At 44.3% G+C, this 16,940-nt stretch overlaps 1 protein-coding gene across 1 annotated transcript in view; it reads left to right on the forward strand.

Moving 5' to 3' along the window:
- Nucleotides 1-1,043: 1,043 nt before the first annotated feature.
- Nucleotides 1,044-16,940, forward strand: part of ITPK1 (inositol-tetrakisphosphate 1-kinase) — a gene marked incomplete at its 5' end in the record, with an annotated part of 149,037 nt that continues 133,140 nt past the window's right edge. Inside the window, one exon of the mRNA XM_081999822.1 lies at nt 1,044-1,138. Coding sequence (XP_081855948.1) covers nt 1,044-1,138 — 95 coding nt within the window. The remainder of the gene's footprint in view (nt 1,139-16,940) is intronic.

Below are 16,940 nucleotides of genomic sequence, written 5' to 3' on the forward strand. Positions count from 1 at the left end.
TAAATACCAACCCGGGCACAGTATTTCCCCGAATCTGGATGCGGACAGCCAAGCCCGCTTTTTCTCCCTTCTCCAGACAACTACTTTGCAGGCAAGGCAGCGGGACGGCGCGGGCCGTCCCTCGCGGGGGCACGGCTCGGCCTCCCTCGGCAGCCAGGCCCCGAGCCCTCCGCCCGGTAGCGGCTCCGGGAGACACCGGAGGGGGCCCCACGCCGTGCCGGCAGCAGGCTGCGGCTGGCAGAGCCGCAGATGAGAGCGGCAGAATCACCGCGCTAGCACAGTCCTCCGCCAGCCGGGCCAGCCCGAAGAAGCGGCGCGGTCGCTTTAAGGCGGCGGCGCGGCCCCGGCCGCCCCCTGCTGGCGGCGGGCGCAGTGCTCACGGGGCGGGGCGGGCGAGCGCCGACAGGACACACCCGCCGCGCCGCGGCCCGGCTCGCACTGAGGGGCCTCTCCCGCCCCCGTGTTGTGGGCTGGGAGCGGGGAGGGGACGAGCCGGAGGAGGAGGAAGTGGAGGCGGCTGCGAATAGCGGGCAAATGGGGAGCTGAGCGGCTGCAGCAGCACCGCGGCCGCGCAGCAGCAGCAGCGCCGGCAGGCGGGCACGGAGGAGAGCCGGTGGCGGGGTCCGTGCTGGCGGAGGCGGCCCGGGAGAGGGGCGGCGGGTGCCGCTCGGCGGGCAGCAGCGGCGTGCCCGCTGGGCTGGCCGCTCCGGGGCTGGCAGCGGGCGGGCGGGCTGGCGGGGTTAGCGGCTTCCCTGCCGGCAGAGGCACCGTCTCTGCCTGTCTCGGTGAGCTGCCTGCCGGTGTGGGGCGAGGCCTGCCGGGGACTGCTCGCCGCCGCCGCCGCCGGTGGAGGCTGCGCCTGGCTCCGTTCAGCGGCGCAGAGCGGGCGGGTGGGGGGTAGCGCCGGCGTCCACCGCGGGGAACCGGCTGATTTTCCTTTCTCTTCTTCTCTTAAAGCCGTTACTTCGCAGGCGCCGAGTGCGAGGGGTAGCCGGGCTGCGCCCGCGCCCCGGGGCGATCCCCCTCCTCGCCGGGCCGGCACCATGCAGACCTTCCTGAAGGGGAAGCGGGTGGGCTACTGGCTGAGCGAGAAGAAGATCAGGAAGCTGAATTTCCAGGCCTTCGCCGAGCTGTGCCGGTAAGGAGGCGGCCCTCGTCGCCCCGCGGGGAGCGCCGGGGCGGTGGGACGGGCGGCGGCCCCGGGCTGGGTCTGGGGCCGGGACCGGGGCCGGGCCGCTCCGGGCTCGGCCGTGGCCTGCGCTGGCCCTCGGGCGTTTTGTGCTCGGTGCGTGGTTCCCCTCAGCCGGCTTTGCGCGCCAGGGCTGGGGGGAGGCAGGGCTGGCCGGTGCCCGCGGGGCCGCGGTTGAGGTCTGCCTCCCGCTCACCTGGGCGGCTGCCGCACTCTCCCGGGAAACTCGACCCGGGGCGATGCGCAGCGTGTGTGTGTGTGTGTGTGTGTGTGAGGGCCTGGCACAGCCCCGCTTTACGGGACGGGGAAGTTTCTGTCCGTCGCTTCCCAAGAGGTCTCTACTAGCATGCCCGGTGAAATAGTCTCATTTGGGTTCTCTGCCGACGTTGCTAACGTTTGATTATTAGGAAGAGTCAAATGACTAGGGATAACTTTCTTTCCTGTCGTGCAAAACCACATGAAATTAGGGTGTACGAACCCCTGAGTGAACTTCTGTTTACCTGAGATGCGAATGAGATGTCTGAAGGTGGCATAACTTGGTCTGTTTTCTGCAGTCCCAGAGGTAAAGGTTAGTTTGATAAGCTGTAATTAGACTTTATCTGAACAGCTTAGAGTATAATATATGCAGTATATTACACAATTTTATTATTTAATTGGAAATGTAAATTCCATGTGGGTCCAAGGTCTTGTGACACACACGTTACAGCTTCTAATATTGAATAACAGCTTTTTCATATTTATTTTATTCTAATAGTAAGTTTATAAGAAGCATATGAAATCAATTTTGATAACTGGAAATATTCTAAGTAGCCCATGTTCTAGTTTCTGTGAAGTCTCTTCAGACTTTTCAGAATATACTTTATGAGACTTTGAATACACTTTATTAAAGCATGTCATGCTAAAAACACCAGTCCCTGTGAAATTTCTGTTGGCAGCACTTGCTCCTTTCTGTAAAGATGAAGGAGGCAGAAGAAGCAGAAAACTATTCCCAGAAAGTAACAGAAGCTTTTACATCAGCTTGTGTTCTTGGCATTATGTATCCTCTCTGTGAAATGTCAGCAAAATTTACCAGTTTTTTAAAGTATAGAAAAGGCCAGAGGTTCTCTTTTAATGTCTTTTTAAATTTCATGTGATTGTAAAGAAAATACTTCTGGATGAATATCGCTAAGCTTTTAGCTAGTGATTTTTGGTTAGGTTTCTTTGATGCTCAAAAATACACTTCAACTTTTAATAAGCATAAGAAAAATGTCATTTTTAGGGCCTCAAGGTTTGGTATAGACTTCATGCCCAGAAACAAAGGGGAATCTCAGAAAATACATGAAAAGGTTTTTGTAGTAATTTGTCTTTTGTTCTTGGTATTCTATGCTGACTAGGTTCTTTGCTTCATTTTTCTCTATTTCATAAGTTTTGTACACTTGTGTTAGATAACATAGGTCTACAATTTCTTTGTGTACTGTACAAATTTATTAATAGTTTTACATTCTCACAGTGCTGTGAAAATTGAACCCAAAGTGTGTCTCTTGCTACAGTTTACTAATTTCTTGATGAAAATTAGGCTATGTCATTCTGTACAGGCTAAGCTCACCTTGAATAGCATTCACAGATGTTGGATAGATATGTCTGTTCATTCATGCTTTGGTATTTTTAAAAGCATTTAGTATTAGCCTTACTGTAGAAGCGGAGTTAAGTGTTTGGTTTAAAGATCAGTACAGTCAGTGGAGCAAGTTGTGCTGTTATCTTGGATGCTCTGTGTTCTGTCCCGGTAACTTCCATTGACACCAGGGGGAAGCTGCATTCATTTAGGCAAAGATTTCAAGTATTTTATGCATGGTATCTCTTTGATTACTGGCGTGTTTGTAAGCCTCTGTTGCTGTAGAAAAAGTGGCGCCAACCTCAACATACATCTTACCAGAAATACTGTGTATGGTAGAAAATAAGGCAAGTGTGTTCATTCCTGTACAGTGATTCATGCATTAGAATGGACTATGTGTCTGTCTGTCTACTGTATGTACTTCATGGTGACTGTTACTTGGAATTTATTTGCCTGTTGCCTAGGAATATACTTTCTGGATGACTACAAAGTTCAGTTTTGTTTGTACGGGTTTGCAGTGAAGCAGTTAGATAATCCAGGAAAGTAAGAGAAGCCTCCTAATGAACTCCTGAAGCATGCTGGGTTTAAATCGGGGTATTGTTAGGATGAGAAAAATCTTTATTTCTTTGCCGTCTGCCAGTGCAGCCACTTGTAGTGTAAAGCATTTGTGTCCTAAAGGGATCACGGACAGATGTTTCAAAATCTGTTTGAACCATCCTCTGAGAGATAGTCTGAGTGCTGAAACCACTTTCTTAAGAGTGGTTCCAGGTTTTGTCTCCAGCAGCACTCCTAAGCTGAAATGAGACATGAGCAAGTGTGAGTGGACCAGCCATTAAGGTGCTGCTTTGGGGTGTAGGCAGACCTGCCTTCAGGTTTCTGCTCCACAAAGACTGGGCAGATCCCTTAAATACTTCCCTCATCTTTGTATCCATCTTCAAAGAGCAGCTTAGGCTGCTGGGTTTCAGTAGGTTTCCCTGTTAAATTTTGGCATCTGAATTCTTCCAGTTACTGGAGAACTTATAGGCACCTGCCTTCTTTTCTTAAAATTTTCATGTGATTATGTAAAGTTCTGGTAACACATATGACTGGCAGGGCAGCTGTCCGGCCTGAGCACAGTGTCTTGGAGCTTTTGCCTAAGCTTTGTATCCACAAGGTAATCTTCCTTGTATCAAAGACCTTTAAACTCACCTGCACTTTTGGTCCTCACTGCAGCATGCTAGATACATCCTACCTGAGCTGTATTCTTCATAGAGCATAACAGCCTTGGCTGTGCCTTGCAGGTACAGCCCAAGGAGATGAAAGTAATGCCTGTGGGGATATCTACCTCCACATTTATATCCCAGATCAGTGGTTCCCAAATTGTTGGGTTACAGCCTGCTGCAGCTCTTAATGCTTCTACATTGCTTTCAGGCTTCTGAGTGGTGTGATGAGCAAAAAGGCAGTTTCACAGGTTTGACAGGCCTGTTGCAGAGACTCAGTGGTTGCTGGATAGCACCTTGAGAGCTGTTGACCTGGAGGATCAAGCACTTGCCTGGCAAGTGGGAAGCCCTGTTTCAAGCCTGCAGCTGGTGTCTCCCAAGGGAGACTGACCCTGAAGATCCTCTGTCTGAACCTGCCACTGTGCATAGAGAGGAATTTGAGCTCCCTCCCCAGTGCCAGGATAGCCACCCTCTGTCCCATGTCTGGAGCGCTGTGGCAGGGGCATTCCTTTAGGCTGAGGTGCATCCTCAGTTCTGTTCTCCGCTTCCCACAGTGATTTTTGATTCCACCCCGCAGATCCTTTCTACATAAGCTGTTGGAGTAAGACTTTTATGTTCCTTTCTGTGCATCAGTACAGTTTCATTGGGGAGAAGAGAGTCTCTATCTCAGCCTTGCTGATAAGAGGGTGTTCCTATGAGTTGTGATGTGGGATTGAGCTCTTCTGTGTGGAACAGGGCATTTGGTACAGGCTTCTTCTTAGTGAATTTATTAGTCAGGAGGCAATTTAAGAAGCTACTACTACTACCAAGTTGTCCTGTGCTTTTGAGGGAAGCTGCTAGGTCACCATGCTTTGTGTTGAACTCTGTATTATCTGCATGATAGCTGCAGTTATATACTGCAGCTGCAGTTCCCTGACTAGGGCCTCTTACGGGACTGCAGTGTGCAAATGTCTGGTGTGTGTGTCTCAGGTAGACTTTCTGTGAGCCTTTACATTCAGCTCCACCAAGGTGATAGCATGGTCTCAGAGCTTTAGGTAGCTGGCTATTGGCAAAATATAAACTATTTATATCCTGCTAAAAAGTTAAGACAAGGTTTCTAGGGATTCCTAGCTGAGAAATTAGGAGCCTGTGATGTAAGTGTGTAGTTCTGACATTGTCATGTGTCCCTGGCACTGCTGAAAGGAACAGTTCCTCCTTCCTCTAGGTTCTTGGTCTTGTCCTCTGTCTCAAGCTGGGTTTAGTAGTTGTGCAGTTGGCAAAGACTCTCAATTTAGTCAGGCCCCTGCTCATCATATTGACCTTGGAATGGTTGTCACCGTGCAGGTGCATAAGCACTAGTACAAGGTTAGGGAAATGAAGATGCCCCATTCCATTACAGAGATGACAGAGCTGTGGTGTGAGTTGCAGACGGTGGTAAAGACTCTTGGATACCCATATTATCCTTTTGTAAAATATGCATAGATGTACTGCCAGATCTCTCTAGATGTGAATAAAAAGACTCCTGTTCATGCCATATGAGGAGTGGTGGTGGTGGTAGTACAGAAAAATGCATATATCTGTTCAGAAAATGAGTTGTGTGTGTTTGACACTGGTTCAGGTTAGTGAGGTGCAGCCATTTACGAATGGCTGTTTGCTCTATAAAAGCCTCCATTTTCTTGGTAGTTGTTCTGCATGTCATCTATTAATACAGTGTCTTCTGGGAGCCATGAAGATGCAAGGCAGTAGGGTTAGGGCAATGTGAATAAGTTAGTGATATGAGGTGAAGTGAAATATGCTTCATCCAGGAGGAGATAATTTAAAGTCATCCCCTTCTGAATGATAAGTTACTTCTCAGTTATTTTGGGCAAAACCATTCACATGCACAACTCCTAAGTTTGCATGGTAATGTCGTAGCTTTTCTGTGTAGCTATATACATAATGAATCAGAATTTCCTCTTTATAGTGTGTGAAAAATGAATAGCAAAGGCATTGAAGAGTTGCCTGAAGATGTAATCCCTGTCATGATAAATCCTGTGATTTGACTGACAGAAGAACTGGGCTTGTATTTAATGTCCAGATTATTTATGGTCAGATTTTACTGTGCTCTGGGTTTTTTGGGTTGGTTGTTTTTTGTTTTTTGTTTTTTTTTTTTTTTTTAATAGAAGCAGGCTGAGCATCTGGGAGACAGCAGTTCTCAGGAAATGATAGAAATTCTGACAAAATCAAATTCTGCCCACAAAAGAAGAAAATGGAAGTGAGGTAATTGAGAATGCCTTCTAGGAAGGCCTAGTTGTCTTGATTTTTAGTGAGCAAGCTGAATTTTCTTCTTCCTTCCTTGGGAGATGATCATTCTTTGGGTATGTGACTCCTGTTAGAGCATGTGTCACCTGTGCTGAAGACTGTTGGGTGTGACAGGTCACTGTGGTGGGTTGATTTGTTTTTTGTTTGGTAGTTGTTTGTTTTTTTTTTTTGACTGAGTTATGATGAAGCTAGTTTGATGTTGATACCAGATCAATCAGCTGAACATAGCAAACAATTATTTTTTCCTACCTGTGTGTGACTTGAACTTTTATGTTTTTTTCTTTTCATTAAGCTAAATTGGTTCTTCAACTTCAGCCCATTTCATTTTTGTGATAAGTAGTTAAGCCTTCTTTTAGCACATACGAGAAGCTACTCTGTTTAGTAAATTTACCATAAAATGGTAAACACTGTTGTCAGTGCTGTGGATCTGTATGGCACTCTTTCTCTTCTAACCTTTATTTGTGGTCTTTTGTGTGCCATGGCCTGTGCACAAGAACCTAAACATGAGTTTTAAGATAGATTTAAGAATAATGCTGGTTTGATGGTGTTAAATTAATCTGTTTCTTTACATAGCAGGCCGTGAAGTATATTGCATATTTTTTCCAGGAAGAACTCAGGATTTTCCTTAACCCCAATTCCCCACAAAAAATCCTAAATAGTACTTTTGTTAAATGTCTGGCTTGTGCCAGTTAGCTTTTACAGCCTTAAAAGCCATAAAAATAAAATGTGCATGTGTTGATCAATAGCTCCCATTGTTGCTTCTGTTAGTCTGAAATACTATGGCATGAGACGTAACCGCGGCCAGATGGGTGGGTAAGTTTCTTTTGACATCAGCTCTGACAAAAACTTAGAACTAGCTTAATGGTAGAAATTATACTAAGCCATGAAAAAGTATAGAACGTAGTAGCAAAAACCTGTGTATTTCTTGGAGGAAAAGTTCATTGTATTTCTGGGTTCCTGCTCCTCCTTCTAGCAGTCTGTTGAGAAGACTTGACATCCCGGAAGAACTGGGTATGTGTGCATTTTCTTAATCTCTGAAAGCACTTAGAGGCATCCTTCTCACAAACACCTTGCTGCGTTACGCTTGCAGAACCATTTCATGGCAACACAGCACAGCTGCTCGGCGACAGAAGTGACTGTAACAATCACCCTTTTATAGCGACTCTGTTTTCGTGACCTAGCAATCATTTACCTTAGGTTCAGGAAGTTCGTGTCTTCCTTATGGTACATCCCTTTACCACAACCTGTTCAAACTGATATGCAGCAAGGAACAATAATAAGCTTGGTCAGGTGGCAGGTCTTCAGGGAAAGATCTGCAGGTTGAACACAAATTGACAATGTTGCCAAAAAAAAAAAAAAGTGAATGTCATCTTGGGGTACATAAGTTGGAACACAGCCTGCAAGGCATACGAAGTAATGCCTCCATTCTGCACAGCACTGATAAGGCTGTTGCTGCAGTAGCCTCACCTACTGGCTTTGGTTTTGGGCACGGCATTTCAAGGAAAAGGCGGATCCGCTGGAAAGTGCTCAAAAGAGAGCAGAGAAGGATCGTAGGGCTTGAAAATATGGTATATTGTACTGTGTTATCCAACATAAAGAGGTGGAAGCTGGATAAGGATCTTCAGATACTGTAAAAAGCTGTTGTAGGGAAAAAAAAAAACCACAAAAAACTCCCCAAAACCCAGTGTATTTCCCCAGTTCCATTGTAGGTAGAACAAAAAGTAGTGGGACTTAATTGTGCCAAGAAGGAGGGATGATAAGTAAGTGGAAAATGTACTGTGATTATCTAGCTAGACAGTGGAATTTGTTGCTTGAGACTTCTAAGAATGGTTTGGACAAGCATGCTGGGAATGACATGGGCCTGTGGTCCTGTTTCAAGGCAGAGATGTTGACCTCTCTTGAAGTCACCGCTGTCCCTGGTTTGGTCCAATCTGTAATAGTGCAGAAGGTGCCTGATAAACAGATCTTTGTGTACATTAAGTAGTTTGAAGTCCCTTTACAAATTCGGGAGTCATGACTTGGGAAGTCTAGGCACACAGTCTAAATGTGTCCAGCTTTTTTGAATGTATAGGCTCAACCTGAGAGAGGTGTCAGATGATGGGGAACGTTTGCTCTGCCTTTATGTACTGCACCTGGGAAGCACTGACCGATTGTGTATCTCATGATATTGGCCAAATAATGTGCTATTCATCTCAACAGTTGACACTTCTTGGTGAGGTGACATTCTTGAACATGGTCCAAGGAAACAAGGAAGCAGAGCATGTGAAACACACTAAAATAAGTGGATAATAGATAAAATAAGCACCTGTGCTGGGCACATCTGTGCCATAGTGCTGTGGAACAGACCCTCTTCTGTCTGGTTATCTTCTTTTTCTCATTTTTGAGTTCAGTGTTCAGTCCTCGAAACAATGGTTTGTTTTGTACTGATGGAATTTAACTCTCCTCAGAAGGAGTTACGCCCTTTATAGAATCAAGGAGGAAGCTGCTGATGCTTCCATACTGTCGAAATACTACACAAGTACTAGTTAGTATTTTCTTTCTCTGCAGAGAGAAATCCTGTTTGGAGGACAACCACATACTTTAAGAATGGCTTTCAAAATAACTGAATTTTATTGAGGGGGGATGTATTTTAGTTTCAAGTAAAATGTCCTTAGTTGTAGTTCTTTCCTCCCAACTGCAGTATTTGGGCTGTTTTGGCTGGGGTGTGATTGCCAAATGATTCCTGTGAATTGGGAGCCAAAGCTGAAGTCTGCTCTTTCCCACAGCCGCAACTTGTGCGGGCAGCAGGGTGTGTGTCCTTGAGGTAGTTCTGAGGGCTCGTGGGGATCTGACCTGTAGAGTGGAGAGAATCATGTTTCTAGATCTAATGGCATTTATAGGAGAATAACTGGCAGAGCCAGGCCCAGAACTTGGAAGCAGGTTCAGTTCATGTTGAGCTGTGTAATCTGTCCTTGGATGCCAGTTAGTGAAGATTTGTAACATGTCTCATTTTGTCTTGTCACATACTGCTGAGTCATGCTTGCTTGCTTGGAAGAATTTTGAAGTTGGTCTTTCCTTCTCAGAAAAACAGGCTCATTTTCTCTCTTCATCACACTCCTCACAGGCTTTTCTTCCTCCTTGTCAACAAGCCATCTTCAGACCTTCCCCTCTGTAACATACTGGTTCTGCATGTTCAGTCTGGGTCCCTAGGTGTCACCTCCTGAAACTGAGTTCTCCAGGGTGTTGCTGGTGAAGGAGGAAAAATACTTGAATGAGACATGTCTGTAGCAAAAGACAAAATACTAAATCTTGAGCTGTGAAGTTGGGATGCTCCTGGCAGTGGTTCTGAAGACCCACGTTTGTCCTGTCAGACCACACCACAAATGACGTGCACGTTGAGGGAGTCTCTTCCCCCTTGAAAAGTGCTAATGGGCTAAAAATCGGTCCTTTAAGAGACCTGGTTTGAATTTAATGTTTTGACCAAAAGCGACATAGTTGTCCTTTTCTGAAATGGTGTGTTTTAAAGTGCTGGTGACTATTTCTACTTTCTGTAATTTCCCTCCCTGATGTTAGGTATGGATAAGTATGTGCACTAGTGTAATGTATTTCTTTACAGCAGAAGGAGATAGTTCAGAGGATTCTTTGGAAACAAGGGCCTTTGGCACTACGTGTTGTAGTGCTTAGTAATGACTCTCACTGCCTAACCTTGATAAAGTTATCTGCATGTTGGGGCAACTGGTTAATAGCTGATAGAACAAGTGATGTCTGGGGTGATTAATGGCGCTGGAAGGAAATGATATCATAAAGGTCCACTTGAGACAAGCCACGCCTGCCCCATCGGCAGCCACAATGCTTGCCCTCCTTTCTCCCTGTCACTCTGAAATTACTTTTGTGGTTACAAGAACTGGTGTGATGACTAGGCTTATTCCTTATCTTGTCAGCCTGGTTTCACTACAAGGACGGAAAGTGTCATCATTTGTATAGGTGGTCTATGAAACACTGCCTGTTTCAGCAATATACTATGTTTTAATGAATCCAGCAGTGACCACTTAAACCCAGTCAGGTATGTTATTTCTTAAACATGTGTGTTTCAATGAGAATCTTGGTTATTTCCTTGTAGTTAAACAGACCACAGATGAGTGTAAATACTGATAACTGTTGCTCTTTAGCTCTGTAAGCATGTCATACAGCTATGTGTAGATGTTTGTACAGGAACATGCTGTTCTTCGTATTACAAAAACTCATGTCGGTTCAGGAGATTATACAGCATCCAGCTGTCACTAGAGTCTGGTGAGATAGTCTGGGTAAACCACATTATCAGAGACTCTTTACAAGGCCCCTGGTACGATAGAGCTGTATGCGAAGCTCAGCATTTAGATATGCTTGCTAGTTGGAGGGGTGGGAAGGGCAGGATAGAGGGAGCTTGTTCTGAGGTTGCCTGTGGTGCTGCTCTTGTTTTGCCAACAAAGAGGGAGCTTAATTCACTGGACCTGTCAATCTGGTAGTTTGCAAGTACTGAAAGAAAACTCCTGTAAAAGTGTGTGTAAGTGGATGTGAGGGAGGAAAGGGAAAAAGAAACTAGGCAAGTCTACTATTTTGATGAGAGGCTGATGGCAAAAAAAAAAAGTACTTGTAGTTGCTGCCCTGCACCCTGTATCTAGCAGGAAAGGGGAGAAGTATTGTTGCCAGCACATTGGGTTAGAGCACCCGGTGCTGTGCAAAAAGTACATGATGATAAAATTAAGCAGCACCCTTGGTCACTCAGTGGAAGTTTTCTTTTTCAAAACTGCCACCTTTTAAAGCTGGTTTAATCTATGGAGAGAAAATGGATTGTCCTATGCCTTTAGCTGTTCCTGGTTTCATAGACTGCAAGTGGGAGCTGGGACTATAGGAGGAAGAGAGATCTGTTTGCAGGTGGACAAGCACTGGATGGTGTTATATTTTGACTTTGGGGCTTGACATTTTGGTGTAACCTTTTCTTCTGTCTCAAGGAATAGATCAAAGTCCAGGAACTCTATCCAGGCTGGAGTGAATTTTGAAGAGCATAGGGTTTTTTGACCTTTTTCCTGGTCCTTACAGAACCAAAATTTTAGCACACTTTGAGAAATAGAAAGTACAGACTTGCTGCTAGATAGGGGGTTGAAGCTCCATTTTCTTTCTCTTTCTGATGCTATTTTAGACACGCAGTTCTCAGCATCTGGGAGAATTTGTGCTTTGAATTTTGTTTTATTTACAATTCAGAAGAGTGAAAAATCTTGTGGTCATAGATATCCCCAAGTTTAAATTGCTTTTGTTTGGGGCTAACTTGGTTTCAAGAACTGTCTAGCTAGTTTCCTTTCTCATTCCTTTTTGAGTGTAATGTGATCATAATTTTACTCTATGTATGCTATAGGGCATTGATCTTCATCACTTTTGTTGCTTACTAGTGATGGATTGCCTGTTTTCAAATAGCATTGCACGTCAAGAGCTTTCTTGTGGATCAGAACTTGCTTTTTTGCAGTAAAAACAATGGATCTTACTATTGTCTGGTCTAAATGTAATTTAAAGCCTCTCTTGGCTATCTTTTCCTTAAAGTATATAATAGGTTATCGATGGTTCTGGGTGTTGTTATCAAACCACACAGATCTTTAGCATATAAGCTCATGTCTCCCTGGGAAGGCTCTGGAGAGTAGAGGAGACTTTACTTCATTGATGCTGGTCCGCTGCTGTGTTTTAATTGTGAATGTTCTAAGAGGCTGGTGGGATTAAGTGTTTATTTGAGTTAAATAGGAGTCTGACATTTGGAGCCCAAAATTCTGCTGGAAGAAGCTGGAAGGGATTGAATGAGAAAAGCGTAGGGTCGTTGGGGAGTTTTGTCTTTCTCTAAGTCAAATAAGCTCAGATGCATAGTGCAGAATTACGGTTGCAGCGGGCTATCACTTCCATGTGTACTGTGCCAATCACCAGCTTTTCTAGTAAAACTTTTTTCTCATTTTTATGCTACTGTGTTAAGCAGTTTCCTGATCGGCATAGTGCTGCATCTTGGCTCACAATAGGTATTGTTTGGGTGGGGGTTGACACAATATTTTTGTGCTGTGATTTGATCTCCCGGTTGCCTTGAATATCATCTATTAAAATGTAATGCTTAATCCCATTCCTTTTTGACAGGTTTTCTTCTAGTATTGTTGCAGTGGTCATGAAACAGTGTAGCTTGAATTGCAAGAGATCACTGAAGAAAAACAATATCTTGGGATGTTTCTTTTTGTGTCTTTGGCTATAGAACAGAGAGAACAACCACACTGGAGGCAGGGTAGGTTGGACCTTCAGCCTGACGTGCTGTGGCTGTTCGTATGTTAACAAATGACTTCCCCAGTTTTCCCTTGTTCCTAGTTTCTCCTGTTTGCCATTGTGAAAAAGGTGTGTAGAACCAGACAGGAGAGCTTTTGTCAAACAGGAGAATGTGTTTCTGAAACCACAGAACGCAGGTAGAACGTTTACTACAGTTAAGGTGTATTTTTAAAGTTACTTTTCTGTGTGAGCTTTGATAACAGTGGACTGTGCAAAAGCATGTTTCCTCCCTGCCCCCTACCCCAAATTACACTAACTGCAATTAGGAGACCTTAATTAAAATGCTTGGTTTGTAGCTTAGGCAAAGAATTTGGAAACAAAGTCATTTATTCTAAGGCAGCTTTACCACCGAGATTTCTTCTTGGGCAAAGCTGTTTCCTGATGTGTAAGATCAAGATCTCTAAATCTGTTGTTCTCCTGAAGAGTTAGGTGGGAGGACAAGTTCTTTGTACTAGTGCTTATTCCTAAAATAGTAATCCTTGCATATGAATTAGACTGAGATTCTCAAAAGCTCCTTCGTGTTAAGGTGCTGAGTTTTTTCCTGACCTTGGTGAGATCTGAGCACATTTGCAGACCTTGGGCTAGTCCACCTCCCTCTGAAGCTGTTGGACATATTCTGTAGTCAGATTCTGTGGGGAACTGGATATACCTGGTGATCACATTTAATTTTTTGGGTTTTTTTAAATGGAAAGCCTGAGAGACAGGGATGGAAATTACAACTGAACTTGTGCCACTGAACAAATGCAAACCTGGGTTCAACACATGGACCTCTCTTGCTGGTTTGTTCTTGCTTTGTTGCACCATAACTACTGAGAGCAGGCACTTAAAAGATGTAATGGCTTGATAACAGCGATTGATGGCCGAGAATCAAAAGCGTGGTAGGTAGTAATTAAAACATGAAACCACGATGCTGTTGAAAGTGCTCTGAATGCATACTTGGCCCAGGGAAGTATCCGGTAGCATAATTTGAAATGTTTTTGTAGGACCAAGTATAGTGTTTGAGTTTCCTGTTACTTGTTAGTGCTGCTGCCACCTTTTCTTATGTTGACTGATATGTGGGTGTGAAAGCTCCCGGTAAGAATAGATTTTTAGCACATTTGCTGCTGCTGGTAGTGAAAGCTGAAACACAAAATGTTTGTTTCTGGAAAATGCACGTGCTCCACATAAAATCTCCCTGTTCCTCTCCCATTGAATCAAAGTAGATTGCCAGTTTTTTGGGGGGCTGGTCCAGGCAGAATGGAGCAGCCTAGCAGTGCTGCTAATGTTATGGTAAAGGAAGGCTTGTGCTGGATAATGGTTGGGTTAAATATTTTTTGATCTTTAAAACACTAATGCCTGTGTGGAGGTGTTTTCAGCAGCCACTTTGGCTTTCAGGGTGTAATTGTTGGAGCCTTCTGTAAGAACAGACATGAAGGTTCTCTTTTGCTAAAGCTTGACCTCCTTTAGGTGAAATAAGAACTATTAAAGGGTTAACTTTTTTTCCATTATCTATATGTCTTTGAATGTGAAAATTCTTTCCTTGGCTCTTTCCCTCCCCTCCAACACTTCAGGAAATTAAATTGTTTATGCAAAATGTCTGATGTCGGTGTTGGACGCCTACACTAGCTCAGGAACTCAGAGGCATTCCTGCAAGGCCAGTCCCTAAAAAACAGAGAGGTGACTTTTTTCCTGCTGTACTGCAAATGTATAGTTTGACTATGAGGGGCTTTTGAAGCACACTTCCCAGACAACTTTGAAATATGAGTAAAGTCTTAGCTATAAATAGATGAGCTGCAAACAATTGAAATGTGTTTAAATCTTGATATATTTGCTGGGATGGGGGTTGTACAGGGAGTTTCCAAGTCAAGGAATACTCTTTGATCCAACAGAGAGAACAGAAAAAAGTCTCGAATCAGGCATTGGCCTAGCAGCCAAAGTAGGGTTGGCTTTTGGCTCTGTAGTAGCCTTCATAGTAACTTAAGCAAATCAGTGAATTTCCCAGTATAATACTTTTTCCACCTGTCAAATGCAGAAATAATTCAAACCCATCACAATGCTGTTGTGTGACTGAACCAACTGCATATTGTTCATAGATCATTGGATCTCAAAGGAGAGCCAAAGTGTTTATTACTTTATCTTGCTATTTGTCAGCAGCTCATAACTCATATCTATCTACTCCAAGGCATGGTTCAAAATTAAAAAATCAAGTTGCTAAAATTTGTCTGCTCCTCACCAGGTATTTCTATAAAGGAAATACCACTGAACCAGTTGTTGAGGACCCCAACATGTTTTAACGATTTTAGCTGTCTCTTAACTGCTGTTCTCTCTCAGACCTATTTGACGAGTAAATTTTTTCAATTTATCATATACAGGGTAAGTGATTAGTCAGCTTTGGCCAAGCGAAGATTTCATCATCTTGCATTGATTTACCTAACTTGGTTGTTTTAATTTGTGGTGAAAATGAAGCTATAGTTTGAAAAGCAGAGAGGAGAGGAGGAGCCAGGAGGCTGTGTAACAATCCAGTCCAGAAAAGACAGTGATAGTGGTAAGGGCTGTTTTCTTGCTTATGTTTTTTTCTGCTTCTTATGTGGGTGCCTGAGTTCCAAGAAGACCCTTGTCACCCTGTAGATAGAGCAAGTAGTTGCCATTTTCCAAGTGCACACAAAACCTGATGAAACACAGGAAAATAGGAACTCTGGAAACTACAAATAAATTTGAGCTTGAACCTAAACCTGCTGAGGCTAATGGGAGAGGGTTTTTTAGTGATAAAACAGTTTACCTAACATGGGAACTTTGGGGGCAGGGGGGGAAGTCTCAAAAAGTAGGTCTTCTATTCTTACATCAGCTTATTGAAGAAGGTGCTGTGTAACTTACTCATCTAGCTGTGAACTAAAAAAAAATATCGCTTCTCAAACTGATTCATTTTCTTTCACATCTGCAGATTGTCTACTGGGATTGGCTCTTCAGGGGTCTTTACTCCTTTGTGTTTATTATACACAATTATACTTGTAATAAATGTCTGAAGGACTCAAATGATTGGCTGGCTGAGGGTTGTGTCAGAAATGGGTAGCAGCTTGGTTTTGTCATGCTTATTTAAAAATTAAAAGATCAGGTATGCTCTGCAGCCTTTTTTCTAAAGGAAGCTGCTGTTCACTATTGTACTAACAAACTATTTTTCCCCTCTAAATGAGGCCCTGAATCTCCTAGGAGATTTTAAGACTGCATATTTGTTTTCTGAAAAATACAGCCATTTGATGCATCTTCTGAAACGATGCTTGAGAAATAGCAGAACACCTCTTTCAAGTGACTGGCAAGCAGCACAGGCAGCGTTTTGGTCTTCTGTTACAGGTGAGGATGTAACCGTGAACCACTGGCCAGATCACATCCTAGCAGTGAAAGTTGAGGAGTGTAATCTAAACACTCCCAAGGGAAAACAAGGGGGGCAGTTAATTTGCTTTAGGTGAAGCTTAGTATTTTAAGGTGGGCTCTATTTATGTTAGTTGTGTCATCTACAGGACTGAAAACAGGATCTCTGCAGGACATAGTGAGTTCAGTTAATCTCTCTGTGTATGTGAAACTTTCAAGGAGTGGTCTTGCTCGAAGCAGAGGAAGAAATTATGTTAAGCAAAGCTGTTACTGCTTTGTCCATTAGGCAGGTATGTGGTGAATGATATGATAAAGGGCTGTTGGAGTAGTTCCCATTCTGAATGGAGTATGTGGTGATGATACTAGCCCAGGATGGCTAGTCCAGCCGTTGCTGTGAGCATAAGCACAAAAGCTATGAAATTCAGGATTGTTGTTGCTATCAAGTGCCAGTTTATGGCAGACAATGTCCAAAATGATCACTGGCCTGCAAAAGCTCACTATTTGTTGTCTTGGTATGAAAGATACGGTGGTCCGTAGCAGGTGCTCTTCTCTTTCCTCCCAGACTACCCTGCTGTGGAGGATAGAAAGGGCAGGACCATAGCTGCCACCTTGTCTGGCATTGCTGGACAGAGTAGCTGGGATGGTTGCCATACCCTCCCAGGCAAGGACTGGGAAGGCTGACGACTCTTTAGCCTGCTGTCTTTGGGTCCCAGAATGAGATGTCAGGTTCAAGGTTTCTAACAGCAGCAAATGAAGGCAGTGGGTACTGCGGGATGGAAGGACTGAAGAGAAGTTCTTTCCACGCAAAAGGAGTATAGCATAGACGAGCCCTTTGGAGTGAGGTGCAGAAGTGGCCAGGGTAACTGTTGAGCCTGTGGGATGCAGCCAGTGGAAGCATCACTGCTCCAAGGAGTATTTAAGTGAAATAGCAGTGAGGGGGGTGGGAGGGTAAAGAGCATCAGCTGAAATACTGAGGGCCAGTGTGAGAGGCAGAGGTTATAGTCCTATCCTCCTGTCCCTGGGATATGTT

Source organism: Phaethon aethereus, assembly GCF_964289735.1.
Source record: "Phaethon aethereus genome assembly, chromosome: 5".
NCBI lineage: Eukaryota > Metazoa > Chordata > Aves > Phaethontiformes > Phaethontidae > Phaethon > Phaethon aethereus.